Source organism: Haliotis cracherodii, unplaced genomic scaffold (genome assembly GCF_022045235.1).
Source record: "Haliotis cracherodii isolate W230 unplaced genomic scaffold, xgHalCrac1.p SCAF_3, whole genome shotgun sequence".
Lineage (NCBI taxonomy): Eukaryota > Metazoa > Mollusca > Gastropoda > Lepetellida > Haliotidae > Haliotis > Haliotis cracherodii.
This window is the reverse complement of record NW_027266286.1, coordinates 70,425,381-70,440,002: the sequence shown is the minus strand read 5'-3', so window position 1 is coordinate 70,440,002 and position 14,622 is coordinate 70,425,381. Positions and strand designations below refer to the sequence as shown.

The following is a 14,622-nucleotide window of genomic DNA, read 5'->3' as shown; positions in this document are numbered from 1 at the left end:
TTTGTTTAAGTTCATGTAATTTATTTATACCTACTTCAGTGTCCCACTTCTTTTGCATTAGATCATGGATGTAAAATCTAATGACGGGTTTATAATCAGTGTATGGGATCAGAAGTGGTGTCACGGATTTGTTGAGTGCTGCTTTGGCTACAGCATCAGCCATTGCGTTACCAGTTATTCCAACATGGCTGGGTAACCAACAAAAGACGATGTCGTACTGGCCAGTAGCAAGATCGTTATGAAGTTATATGATGTCACATACAAGTGGATGATGACAGGAAATATTCTTAATGGCTTGAAGACAGGAAAGGGAAACAGAAAATATAATGAACTGTGTATGTTTAGATTGATTATTTATATATTTGAGAGCTGTTAAGATTGCCTTTGATTCTGCTGTAAAAATCGAACTGTCATTTGGTAATCTGGATGATATGGTTGTGGATCCAATGACAGTGGCGCTGGCAAATGCTTCACCATCTTAGGATCCATCTGTAAAGATAGATTTGTAGGTATTGTAAACGCTTCTTAATTGATTATATTCTTGTTGATAAATTAGTTGATTGGTTTCAGATTTCTTTAGTTTAGTTATTGTAAGATTCACGTCTGGTTTTACAAACTGCCATGGCGGAGAAGACAAAAGCTGAGTTGGGGCTATGTAGTCAAGATTTATTTTAGCAGCAGAAATATCTGCTTGTAGTCTTATTCCAAGTGGCGGAATAAGATAAGATTTTGTTTTGTAGAGATGACCGTAAAGGGGATTAATAACACAGTCATATGCTGGATTGGAGTCATTTGAACGTAATTTAGAGATATATTGTAGAGCTAATTTAATGCGGCGGTGTTTAAGGGATGGTTCGTCAGCTTCCACATACAAACTATGAATAGGAGAAGTTCTGAAGGCTCCAAGGCAAAGCCTCAGGCCCTGGTGATGAATAGCATCAAGTAATTTTAAATTGCTCTTACAAGCCCCACCATATATGATTGAGCCATAATCAAGTTTAGAGTGGATAAGTTTTCGATATAGTTGGAGGAGGGTTTTTTGATCCCCTCTCCACTTAGAATTTGAGACAACTTTTAATAAATCTAGGGCCTTCAAGCATTTATTCTTTAAGTTTTTAATGTTGGGTAGAAAGGTCAAATGATGATCGAAATGAGACCTAAGAATTTGGCTTCCTTTACAACTTCAATGGGAGTGTTATCTAAAATTAATTCTTGATCTTTGTGGGGCTTATATTTTCTACAAAAATGAATACAGTTTGTTTTAGATTTTGAAATTTTGAAACCATTTTCAAGAGACCATTTCTGGATTTTATTTAAACATAGCTGCAGTTGCCTTTCAATATTATGCATGTTTTTGCCACGACAAGAAATATTCAAATCATCCACAAAGAGCGATCCATCAATCGAATCATTTTAAACTTTAGACAAACTATTTATCTTGATACTAAACAATGTGACAGACAAGATACTGCCTTGTAGGAAACCCTGATCCTGATTATAATGATCAGGCAGGGTAGAACCCACACGGACTTGAAATTGCCTGTCAGTTAAAAAGTCGGATATAAATTGAGGCAAACGGCCTCGTAATCCCAAATCATGTAAATCTTTTAAAATACCGTGCTGCCATGTAGTTTCATATGCTTTTTCTAGATCGAAAAAGATAGACACTGCCTGTTGTTTATTATTGCATTTTTAACAAATGATTCCGGAAATGTTTTTCCGGAAACCACATTGTATATTAGTAATAAGATTATTGAATTCCAGGTACCAAACGAGGCGATTGTTTATCATGCGTTCCATGGTTTTGCAAACGCAGCTTGTCAATGATATTGGTCGGTAATTTGATGAGTCAGTATGATCTCCACCGGGCTTTGGTATCGGAACAACTATAGCATCACGCCACGAAGGGAACTCCCTTGCCTCGGGAAGATGATTCACGTATCTCACCCATGAACATATTTCTACTGTAATAAACTGTGGTCACTCATACACATGTATCTCACCAATGAATATATCTAGTCTATAATAATGTGTAGTCAGTCATACACGTGTATCTCACCTATGAACATATCTAGACTGTAATAAACTGTGGTCACTCATACACATGCATCTCACCCATAAACATATCTAGACTGTAATAAACTGTTGTCACTCATATACATGTATCTCACCCATAAACATATCTAGGCTGTAATAAACTGTGGTCACTCATACACATGTATCTCACCCATGAACATGTAGGGAAAAGACGAATTATAAGCCAGTAAAAGTATTCGCTAAGTGAAAAAACAGTGGTGTGGAAAAAAATCTGAAGTCGACTGACATTATCACCTTCCACAGTTGCTGAATAGTTTAGACCCACAACTGTAGCATACGTTTTCTACATGGCATGTATGTGGTTTCCTGCTCTTTCAGACTGATTATATGTATGGAACTCACTAATTAATTACTGAAATAGGTGAATATGCATGCTTGTCGTAAAAGGCGACTAACAGGATCGGGTGGTCAGGCTCGCTGACTTGGTTGATGCATGTCATCGATCCCAATTGCGTGGATCGATGCTCATGATATTAATCACGGGATTGTCTGGTCCAGACTCGATTATTTACAGACCGCCGTCATATATAGTGCGGCGTTAAACAAAAAACCAACCAACCAACCAATCACTGAAATATTGTCGCATTGTCCTCCGCCTCCGTCACTGAAGTCAATATCTTGTTCAGTAATATTTCCGTGTTTAAGTTTCGATAACAGGGGATGAAGCGTGTTTCATGTCATTTTATTTAATGAAGGAAACACAAAGAAAGATTAATTGTAGAAATAGTTCTTAAAATAAATAGAATAAAACATACCTGAAAAAAATGACAAGTGTTATTTAAATATATTAATATTGTTTATATATGGTCATTCGTTTTCATTTCAACTGACTGGATTTAAATAAGATTATGACATACTTTGTTAATGTGAGTTAACGCCTCACTATTCAAGTAATATTCCGGCCTTGAGAAGGTGGCCTGTTAACAATCCAGTCTGGGTAAGACAAACCAGTAATTGATATTCGCAACGATCCACTCCATCGGGTAAACATGTACGAAGACCAATTCGCTGATTTTGACCACCCGTTCCATTGAGTCGCCCCGTACCACAAGCATTGGTTGCTGGATACCATGTCTATTCTGGATCCTAGTACTTTGTTTAGTAACGTCATATTGAGCTGACGTAATGACGCGGTACCTCCCCGGTAATCAAACGTATCCTTGGTAACATGGTTCTATCATTCTTGTCAATCAAAATCACGCATCCACACAAATTATCAATCGGTGATATAGTTTCTTCTTAATCAATTGAATGTTTTTCAATGGTAAGAAATCTGATAAAATGACACCAGCAATCTCCGGTATCCAGTATCGGTTTGACAAAGCCATAACGTTGATCTAGTTGTTGATGCCCTATGAATTATATTTGTCTCTGGACACACTCATGAGCAATAATTTAAAAGTTTTATAACCACAATTGCACATGTATAGTTCAGCGTAGGACATTAGGCAACATACTGTAGTCACACATAACAACCGCCGTGCAGTTGCCCTTCCTCCGACATGTTCGTCTCACGGCGACGCCATTTCACTCCCAAGCCATCGATTGACGTCGGTTACGGTATCATGTAGTGCAGCCCCGACTGTAGGCACTCCATTTCATGGCTCGCAATCGCTGCAGTCTGCTAATACGTGTTGTTAAAACATTAGTTGCACCTATTACGATGAATAGTGAATGTTGAATGTTTTATGAAATTGAAAACGTATTTTCTCTCTTAATGTATTGGAAATCGTGCCCGATACACATCCGTGTCTGTACATCAAGGTAGAAGTATCCCCCTAAATATTAGCTAGAATATTGCTGAGTGCGGCGTTAAACAACAAACCAGCCAATCAACCAATCATTCCACACTGGTCTTCAGAATAGGTCTTCAGCAACCCATGCTTGCCGTAAAAGGTGACTATGCTTGTCGTAAAAGGCGACTAACGGGATCGGGTGGTCAGGCTCGCTGACTTGGTTGATACATGTCATCAATCCCAATTGCGTGGATCGATGCGCGTGATATTAATCACTGGATTGTCTGGTCCAGACTAGATTATTTACACACCGCCGTCATATAGCTGGAATATTGCAGAGTGCGGCATTTAACAATAAACCAAACAACCAACTTTATAATTGCACATCATTGACATGTACTGATGTGCAATTATAAAGAAAATAAACCAACAAACATAACTTGATGTCCAATCATCGTACCTACTTTAAATAACACACGGCGGAGGTAAATATTTAAATCTAAAAGTACAATTGCATGAGCCCACGAGCATGAAAATAGTGCTGACAAACCAAGAAACATAATCAGGGCGAATCTGGCATTCGGACGGGTTATGGAGGCATAAGGTAGGAACATGTACAAGCTATATTCTATACATACCAGATAGCCAAGCACAAATACACGATACAGATTGAAATCAGTGGATGTAGGAGTGTATGGCCTCAATAAACTCAGTTCTACACATGCCAATGATATGACGAGGTCACATGCATGGTTTAAGAATGACTGTTTATGCCCAGCCTTGTGGCCCATCCTAATCCCATTCTCACCATCTTGGAAAATGTCTTCTCCTAAACTTTACATGGTCTTGTCAAACCTGAATAATTTCAAGGCGAAATTGCTATCAATATATAGCCCCCGGATCGGCAACAGGCGTCGCGTGTGGTAAAAAAACACCACCAGTTAATGTTAGTGAGCCATATATTACGGAAACTCACCTTTTCATATTTCACAAACACTGTATATAGGCACGTGTTCGATAGGTATTAGATAATGATACGACATCAGCAACCAGCTGTTGAATTGTGATATGAGCAAGTTGCATTTCACGCCCAGTGTAATTGGTTTCGACAGACATTCGAGACTGTTCCCTGGCATTGACTATTTTTATTTACAGATAGAGTACCAACACATGTGAAAATAACATACTCAAGCCCAAATTCTTCTGGCTTTTATAGTACATTGCATTTTAATGAACATGTTATGTTCATATTCATCACATATGTTTGAATTTCAGTGTCCTGTGTGTTAATCTTGTATCTCAATCCCCGTATACCAACAGTAGGTAATATAAATACTTCATAGTATTCATGGGGGCACGGGTGGCCCAGTCGTCTAAGGCGCCGTGATTCGCTGTGCAGAGTTGCCTCGCCAGAAACCAATGATTGTGGGTTCGAATCCCGGTTCGCCCCGATCATGTTTCTAGGTTTGTCAGCACCATACCCGTGCTCGTGGGTTTCACCGAAGTGGTAAACGTCTGAGACCTGCATCACTTCGGGCTTTCCTCCCACATTTAGCTGACAAGCCGCGATATAACGCGAATACTGTTAAAAGCGGCGTTAACACAACTCACTCACTCATAGTATTCATAGTATTGAAGCCTCATCATGAAAAGTAACATATTTTCAGCCAGTGGACTGCGACTATTCCTGCATCATGACTGTGGAATATATGCCATTTATGAAAACAAAACCAATGAAAAAGCAGGTCAAAACCAGCATAATGAAAAATTATTTTTAGTGGAGAGAATTGTAATAAGAATGTGTAATAAATGCCGTCAAAAATATTGCCAAGTTCAGCGTTGAACCAATATCAAACAAACTTTCAAACACTGTTTTGTTTAATCAGACTAGTGTATCCTGATAGGTAACATCCTGTTTGAATGTTACAAGGTGTTATCTAACAGGAAACACGTTGTAACCGATTTTTGTAATCGCTTTGATCAGGATCTACCACAGTTATTATTATAATCAATAATGTCACAAGTTGCCGTGTATATAAGAATGCCGAACTTTGTCAGTCGAAACACCATCATCTGTTATCCATCAAGGTAAGTGAAACATTTATTCTTTCCTCAACACCCTTCTAGGTACACCATTGATGCTTAAATATATTTTCGCTTTGACACGGTACTTCAACACTGAAGGCAGACTTAAAAATTATTTGGGGTTGGATTTGCGTTGTTCAAGTAACCGCAGAATTTGAAATAGACTTCTATCTGCTATTAGCTGCTTTCATTATATATTCAAATATGATGTGCATCTTATAACACTTTATTTTGTTCAATATAAACAATCAACGTGACCCGTGAAGATTCCGGGGTAGAATAGGTTTTCAGCAACCCATACCTGCCGTAAAAGGCGACTATGCTTGTCGTAAAAGGCGAATAACGGGATCGGGTGGTCAGGCTCGCTGACTTGGTTGATGCATGTCATCGATCCCAATTGCGTGGATCGATGCTCATGCTGTCAATCACGGGATTGTCTGGTCCAGACTCGATTATTTACAGACCGCCGTCATAAAGCTGGAATATTGCTGAGTGCGGCGTTAAACAACAAACAAACAAACAAACAATTAACGTATATTTTTATCGGTTAATCTTGTCGCCTTTTTGCGTTTGTTTTCCTCAGTGCGGTTAGACTATATGAATGGTAATAAAAAAGGTGAATATATGTGCACATACACAAAGGGAATGCAATTAAAATGTATATCCATTCTTTAATGTTTGATATTAACTATGTGCAGTAGTGTATGGCGTAATAGGTGTGGGGTGAGGTGAAATGGGGTTTAACGTCGCGTTCAAGATTATTGCACATACATGTGTATGTGGCTTCTTGTACTAGTCCGGACTAATACCGAGTCCATAGAGTGAGCCCACTGAGGTACCATGCCGCAGTTTAACATGAACTCAGACGCAGTATACTCCGAGTCGATCAGTCCTTGTTTTATCCTTTAACTCCGAGCGCCAGGCAGGGTAACAACAAGTACCATCGTTCAACGTCTTTTGGTAACACGCCGCCGGGGATCGAACCCACGACCTTCCACTCTCCAGGCAAACGCTCTATCCGGTAGACCACAGAGGCGGTCTCGTTATAGATATTAATGTATTCGTCGAAACATATAAAGGACAATATTTATGACGTGTTATACACTGTATTTTATGACATATCTGTAAGACGATTGCTCCATAGGAGCGCGCGACCTATGGCAGCAAAACAAGGGAAGAATAATAAACCACAGTACATTCCCTCTTTATGCGATTTATACGATTGTTATGAGTGTAAGAATAATCTGCCGTGACACATTCCATTGGGCGTGAATGTCAAAATAGTGGTAAAGATTGGTGGTCGTGAATGTCAAAATAGTGGTAAACATTGGGCGTGAATGTCAAAATAATGGTAAACATTGTGCGTGAATGTCAAAATAGTGGTAAACATTGGGCGTGAATGTCAAAATAATGGTAAACATTGGGCGTGAATGGCAAAATAGTGGTAAACATTGGGCGTGAATGTCAAAATAGTGGTAAACATTGGACGTGATTGTCAAAATAGTCGTAAACATTGGGTGTGAGTGTCAAAATATTAGTAAACAATGGGCGTGAATGGCAAAATAGTGGTAAACAATCTGCGTAGCACCCGCCCCTCACACAATTTGCCAAATAAAGTAAGTGTTTGTTTGTTGTCTTGAGCTGCACAACAGTAATCCTGCCATATGATGACAGCCTGTAAACAAACGATTCTTGACCAGACAATGCAGTGACACGATAGCGCGTTTCTGATGTTGTTGAAACTTTAAACGGTATTCCTTTTGCAGCCTACAAGTGCAGATATTAAGAACTCTATATTTTCCCTCTCCATTTTCAGATGCGTTTTCTGCTATTGACTGTTGTTGTGGCCCTGGCTGTAACTGACGTGTCGGGCGGCAGATGGTGGCGCAGAGTCAAGACAGGAGCGCGCGAACTATGGCAGCAAAACAAGAGAAGAATAATAGACCACGGTACATTCCCTATTTATGCTGAAGAATAGAGGGGTGTCTGTAAGGTTCTGAGCCTCACTACGAAAATGTATAGTACACACTTAATAGAATGCAAGTACAGTATTAAGTACAATACTTCCCATGCTTACAACCTGCATTATGTAACAACATCCCTTGCAACAAACTCCACCAACGCAGTTCATCCTAGTTAGATTCAAAACTTTTCAGCAACCACTCGTGGCATTTCATTGTTCCTACGCAATCGTTCTAGAACACATACTTGGTCTCATCAATAGTGGCATCTCTGCATGACCGCAGAACAATGCACAATTATTTGGACGGAAATTCTCGAATTGCAGGTCAAATGATTACTTAATCTATCCATATCTGTTAGGCGTAAGGCTAATCTTGGATGGACGAAGTGTTGAGGATGTCGATCTGAACGGCGATGGTATCTTTACTGAGGCTGAACTGAAGCAGCACATGGGGCAACGTGATGCTGATGACTTGCTGAACGTTGCAGATGATCACGGTACTAATACCTTTATAATGCCTCAAAGTCAGATTGACCAATCATGACTACTGACCCCGCATGAGCCCGTATACCGTCAGTAAGAATCCAAGATGGTTGTCACTGACCTAATATGAGATCGTCAGAACAGCAATTTTGGATTTTTCAACACCCACCTCACATATTTCACATGATATTTCTGGTACAGAAAGTCGTTATTCGACACTGTTTTGTGTTTTAATATCATTAATTTTGATGTGCAAGGACGTTTATGTTTTTTAAGGATCACGTTCGTGACTTTAACAAAGATTATATAAAGTTAAAATTATCAACAAGGTTTGGCCTAGTCTCCCTTTGACCCTTAACGTCTCAGGTTGTAAGTGTTAAGTTTTGAGTTTTAAGTTTTGACATGATATTTGCGACAAAGATACCAAATAGTGTAAACTTTTCGGCATAATAAATTCGTTATGGTGTTAAGTTGCCGTATACGGTGTCATTTTAGGTTAGCAGAAAAATATGACACCTCGCCAAATATTTTTCTGCTAGCCTAATATGACACCGTATATGGCAACTAAAGACATAACTAATAATATAGAAAAGTAAAAGTATATGAGACTTTGGTATCGTATAGGAGTAGAATACTGACCAGAACCGAAGCATTGTCTATCTTGTCTCCGTGAAATTTAAAATTTTACCCTCGGCGGTAACTGTGTATTTTTACAATATGGTGTAATATCTGGTTATTTTCATTCCCCATAAGCAGGGGTCGAAAAATGTAACAAACGTCTTGAGAAGTGTTATACTGTATACACAGTTAGGAGTTTCAGTATATCTTTGTATTTGAATTACAATGACACATGTCACATGTTCTGTTCATTTACATGACTGTGTGTCACAATTGTGCAGGTGATCGTCAAGTCACACGTGACGTTATGGAAAGATACATACAGGAAGCACTCCTCGACACAAGCCAGTGAGACTGTTGAAGGTATGTGCAATGTGTATTGTATTTATACCCGTTCACCTCACCGCATTTTTACTTTAATTTTATTGATGAGTGAAAGACGCCTTCCAGCGATGAAAAGATTGACTAACATTAGCTTCTGTATTTAACAAAAACACTATTCCTTATTTTGTAAGTTCAAATTATAATACATATCATATGTCTGCTATGTTGACATGCAGTAAAAAGTGACCCCATAACAGTTTTGCTGCTCTTCAAATACACATTATCACAACTTGAGTTTTCTGTTTTAGGTACCGAAGGAACTCGACATGAATCAATCAGAATGTAATCAGAATTTGAATAAAGTGACGTCACTTGCAATTATACCGCTTTAGCCTGTTCAGTGGTTTGAAGACCCGTGAAGATCCAGGGTAGAATGCTTGCCGTAAAAGGCGACTATGTTTGTCGTAAGAGGCGACTAACGGCATCGGGTGGTCAGGCTCGCTGACTTGGTTGATGCATGTCAATGTATCCCAATGGCGTGGAGACCCGTGAAGATCCGGGGTAGAAAAGGTCTTCAGCACCCAATGCTTGCCATAAAAGTTGACTATGCTTGTCGTAAAAGGCGACTAACGGGATCGGGTGGTCAGGCTCGCTGATTTGGTTGATGCACGGTCATCGATCCAAATTGCGTGGATTGATGCTCATGATATTAATCACTGGATTGTCTGGTCCAGACTCGGATTATTTACAGACCGACGTCATATAGCTGGAATATTGCTGAGTGCGACGATAAACCACCAACCAACCAACCCAATTGCGTGGATCGATGCTCATGAAATCAATCATTGGATTGTCTGGTCCAGACTTGATTATTTACAGACCGCCGTCATATAGCTGGAATATTGCTGACTGCGGCGATAAACCAACCAACCAACCCAATTGCGTGGATCGATGCTCATGATGTCAATCACTATACTGTCTGGTCCAAATTCGATCATTTACAGACCGACGTCAAATAGGTAGAATAAACAACACGCAACAAACAAACACTGGTTTGAATAATGTAAATGGCATGTAAAAACACTTGTATTTATTAGACGAGTTTGAGTCTGTATGGAAACAAACACTCTGTGAAAGACGGGTGTTTACCCTTCTCGCGACCACCTGGTGTCAATTTTCAGTGATCTGTCTACATGCTTTAAACAATTATTACCCACCTGAAGATACAGGTGGTAAGATACTAAATCCGTACGTCACGAGTGTGTCGTACAAGGATGACCTTGTTTTGTTCGTTTTGATTGGATAACCGTGACGTCTGTCACACCGGGACTACTTTTTTCATTCATAAAAATTGCGAGACGTCATTCATTTTTGCAACTACAAGGCAGAACTGAAGCTATCTCATGTGTGCGAGAGATATTAACAAACACTTTATTAAACCAAACAAGATAGTCACACGCATCAAATTCGGTTTGCGTCCTATACAAGTTATGCATTGAGCTTCCACAGACATTATATAATGGAGCTATATCAATTTACAATGTACGACTACCGTTCAATAGATCGTGGATCCCAATGAGCGTGACGCACCCGACTACTTTCGCAACTTCCAATTTGATTTAACGTAAAAGGATAAGCGTGGTGAAATGAAGTCAATTTAAACTATCTGGACAGATATCTAGACTTACTTGGGATGAACCGGTTGTGCCATCAATGTCCTCTTCTAAGCCTATTTTGTGGCCTATTTTGTGGCACTGTTTCGGGAGTCGTTTGTTCACGACTGCGACCAGATCACTCAAAGTGAACATTTCCGATACAAACCATTCGAAAACTCCATAGAAGTGTGCCTGATTTCTGATTATGTGGCCCCAAATATCTCAAAGGGGAACAATAACATTCCCTATCTCTACGCTTAGTAGATCACGGTTGGGGGGGGGGGGGGGGGGGGGGGTAGCGATCAGCAAGTCTGTCAGTCTGTCCGTCCGTCTGTCCGTCCGTAATCATTTCCATTTCCGGGGCAGAATTCAAAACCATTCAGTGTATTTGATCGAAACTTGGCAAAGCTATCAGGCACATACTGAAGTGGTGCCTTTTGATATTTTGGGATTTTTCTTATTTTTATTTGTTTAAATTTTTATGGAATGAAGTTGGACATAGACTCAATTGGGGATGGGGTTCGTTTCCGGGGCAGAATTCGAAAATCATTCAGTGTATTTGATTGAAACTTGGCAAAGCTATCAGGCACATACTGAAGTGGTGCCTTTTGATATTTTGGGATTTTTCTAATTTTTATTTTTTTTATAAATTTTTATGGAATGAAGTTGGACAAAGACTCAATTGGGGATGGGGTTCGTTTCCGGGGCAGAATTCGAAAATCATTCAGTGGGTAAACAATGTATGCTTCTTAAAGAACATTCAACTGTTGACTCATTACATACAGAATTGCACATTTACTAGTGGTTACTTTACAGACAGCTGCCGGGGGAATATGTCATCTTTCTGATGACTCCTGTCTTATTCCGGTGATGACCTTACCCTTCGTTCGAAGCTGTCACTGACATGCTAGGAGACTTGAGCGTGTTGATTTTCACGTCTTCAGTAAAGGGTGGTAAAGTATACATGAATGTCTTTGGCGAACACTCTGATTTCCCTCTTCCAAAATGGTACGGACATGATATAAATGCAGCTGATGGATCAAGGAAACCGAACCATTTTGAATGCACAGACGGGACCCCGGCAGTGCGAGTGACCAACAGTTGGTCCGATATTCAAAGCGCGGCGCTTATGTGACTTTTCAAATGTTCTTATAGGTGTCCTGCGTACTAACAACAAGGCGCTTGAATTCTCATAAGTTGAAGAAATTCTTTCAAAAGGATCTTGAACTTCGGCGCTGGTATGTTTGAAAACACAACTGCAGGTGCATGTTGTTAATACGTATGCATAGGCATGTAAGCAATGCCCATATTTGGGCATGTATCAATTTTCATTCGCAACCAGATTTTGCAACCGGTTTCAGTTTGGTCTGTCAACGAACAAAAGTTGTTATGTATTTACACTTACATACATATTTAACGTGGGTAATAAATAAAATACCAAACTCATTCTCGTAAGATACCATTTGTACGAAACTCGTGAACTTTCTATGTTAGTTGACCTCGCTTTCGCTCGGCCAGATACCATAGAACTTTCTATGTTATTTGACCTAGCTTTCACTCGGCCAGATACCATAGAAAGTCCACTCGTTTCGTAAAAATGGTATCTAACGAGAATGAGCGTAGTATTCTCTATCTATATCGCCTTTTACACCCAATGTAATCAACGTTTGATGAGTATCACAGTCACAAAAGTATTTGCTTAAGAGATAATCCTAAGAGATTATGCTGTGAATGGTGCATGGCCACACAAGCGTTTTAAAACATATGCGTAAATTTAGAAAGCGTTCAATTCAAAGCAGAATTAAGAGTTTTCTAATAACACATACACTCGAAAAAAGTCTGTTTCTGAATTGAAAACACAAGAACATCAACTATGAATCACAGTAGTCACGGTTTCATAAACTGAAACCATCAATAGGATAATGCACACATTCTAAAAATAAGCATGATATCGACCATAAACGTCGCCCTTCGTCGTCTCCGCATCTGTCAAACATACTACAACATGTTGCATGTGTGAGGTACATTTACGAAACCCCTTTGTTTTCTTGGTCAAAATTACCGCCTTCGTGGTATAGTGGGAGAGTGTCCACCCGGAGAGCGGAATGTTCGGGGTTCGTTCACCAGTCGCGTCACACGAAAAGACGTAAAAAAATGGTACTTGTTACTCTGTCTGGCGCTGGCGCTTCGATTTTTCGTTGAGTTTATTTTCGTTGCTGCGATTATTTTTTAGTTATTTCAATTGTATTTAAAAAACTTGACATTTCAATTTTTTCTCGTCACATCAATAATTTTCTTGAAATATCTAGTTTTTTCTGGTTACTTCCAGTATTTTATTTCAAAGCTCGAAATTTTGAAAAAATAATCGAAATAACGAGAAAATAATTGAAGTGAGGAGAAAAAAACTCGAAGTTTCGAGTTTTGAAATAACGAGAAAATAATTGAAGAAACGAGAAAATAATCAATGTTACGAGAAATAAAATCGAAATTTTGAGTAAATAATTGAAATGACGAGACAATAATTGAAGTCAGGAGAAAAAACTCGGAATTTCGAGAAAATAGTTTCGAATTTTCAAGTTTTTAAAATATACTCGAAGTAACGAGAAAATAATTGAAATAATGAGAAATTTCGATTTGAAAAAAATACAATTATGGTACCGAAGTGGCATCATTAGGATTTAGTAGTACACTGTGTCTGAATGGGGTTTTCATGTTAAACTGCGGCGTGGTATATCAGTGGGCTAGCACCATAAAATCGGTATTTGACCGGACTAGTACAAGCAGCCATACACACGCATACACACACGCATACACACACGCATACACTGGGAATAGGAAGGTCAGGCTCTGTGTCTTGTCTGATTGCGTCAATTGTGTGGCTGAGCCAAAGTCCGTTATTTACAGGCCACCGTGTGTAAACTGATAGTATGCTTTATGCTGCAGCATAAAACAACATACACTCAATCACATATTCTTTAAACCGTCGGCAGTCTTTGGAGGCCAGTAAACGTGGGACAACTGACTTATCATATTTCTTTAGGTACTGTGATCCTTTTTAGAAAGGATAAATCATAATGTGAGAAATTTTAACTTTTGACAATGGGGAGTCGGTTGTTCTTAGTAGAGCATAATATGTGAAGAGCCTGCTACCATTTTGATTACAGCTATTTAAAAAAATTATGGGTGCTGTAAGAAATGGGTCAACATAAAGGATGAATTTGTTGAATATCTTGTAGGTTAAGTCCGTGCATGATATTGCCACTGGCAGAATGCACAAACTGAAAAAGAACCATAATCCTAATTACAATCAAGGGAATACTTTGTTTATATTCACAGAAAGTATTTGAGACATTGAAATTAATAACAGAAAAGGGCCAAGTTCAATTCTGTTAAAACATTTGCTTTGCCATTTTGCCTTTTTGGAGGTACAATCAAGCATCATCTTTGTACCAAGATTTTAAAGAGCGCCATTCGACTCTTGCTTAAAAATGATTTGATCAAAGTTACAGTATTCAAGGCCTCAGTAAAGTTTTCAAAATGTTTTATGGTACTTTTTTTAGCTACCTCAATAATTGTATAAAGCTTGTTATGCATCTTTAGATACCGTTGGATAACTTATGTTCAGCGCTTTGTTGTGATCTTCCGTATGAATCTAGTAGTT

General features: G+C 39.0%; 1 protein-coding gene across 1 annotated transcript; it reads left to right on the top strand.

Moving 5' to 3' along the window:
• The first annotated feature begins 5,867 nt into the window (after positions 1-5,867).
• On the top strand, positions 5,868-9,687 carry LOC139474530 (uncharacterized). Its single transcript, XM_071257584.1, has 5 exons — positions 5,868-5,921; positions 7,735-7,867; positions 8,241-8,378; positions 9,264-9,345; positions 9,615-9,687. Exons 2-4 carry the CDS (start codon positions 7,735-7,737, stop codon positions 9,332-9,334), a joined length of 342 nt encoding a protein of 113 aa, XP_071113685.1. The 5' UTR covers positions 5,868-5,921; the 3' UTR covers positions 9,335-9,345; positions 9,615-9,687.
• Positions 9,688-14,622: the final 4,935 nt, after the last annotated feature.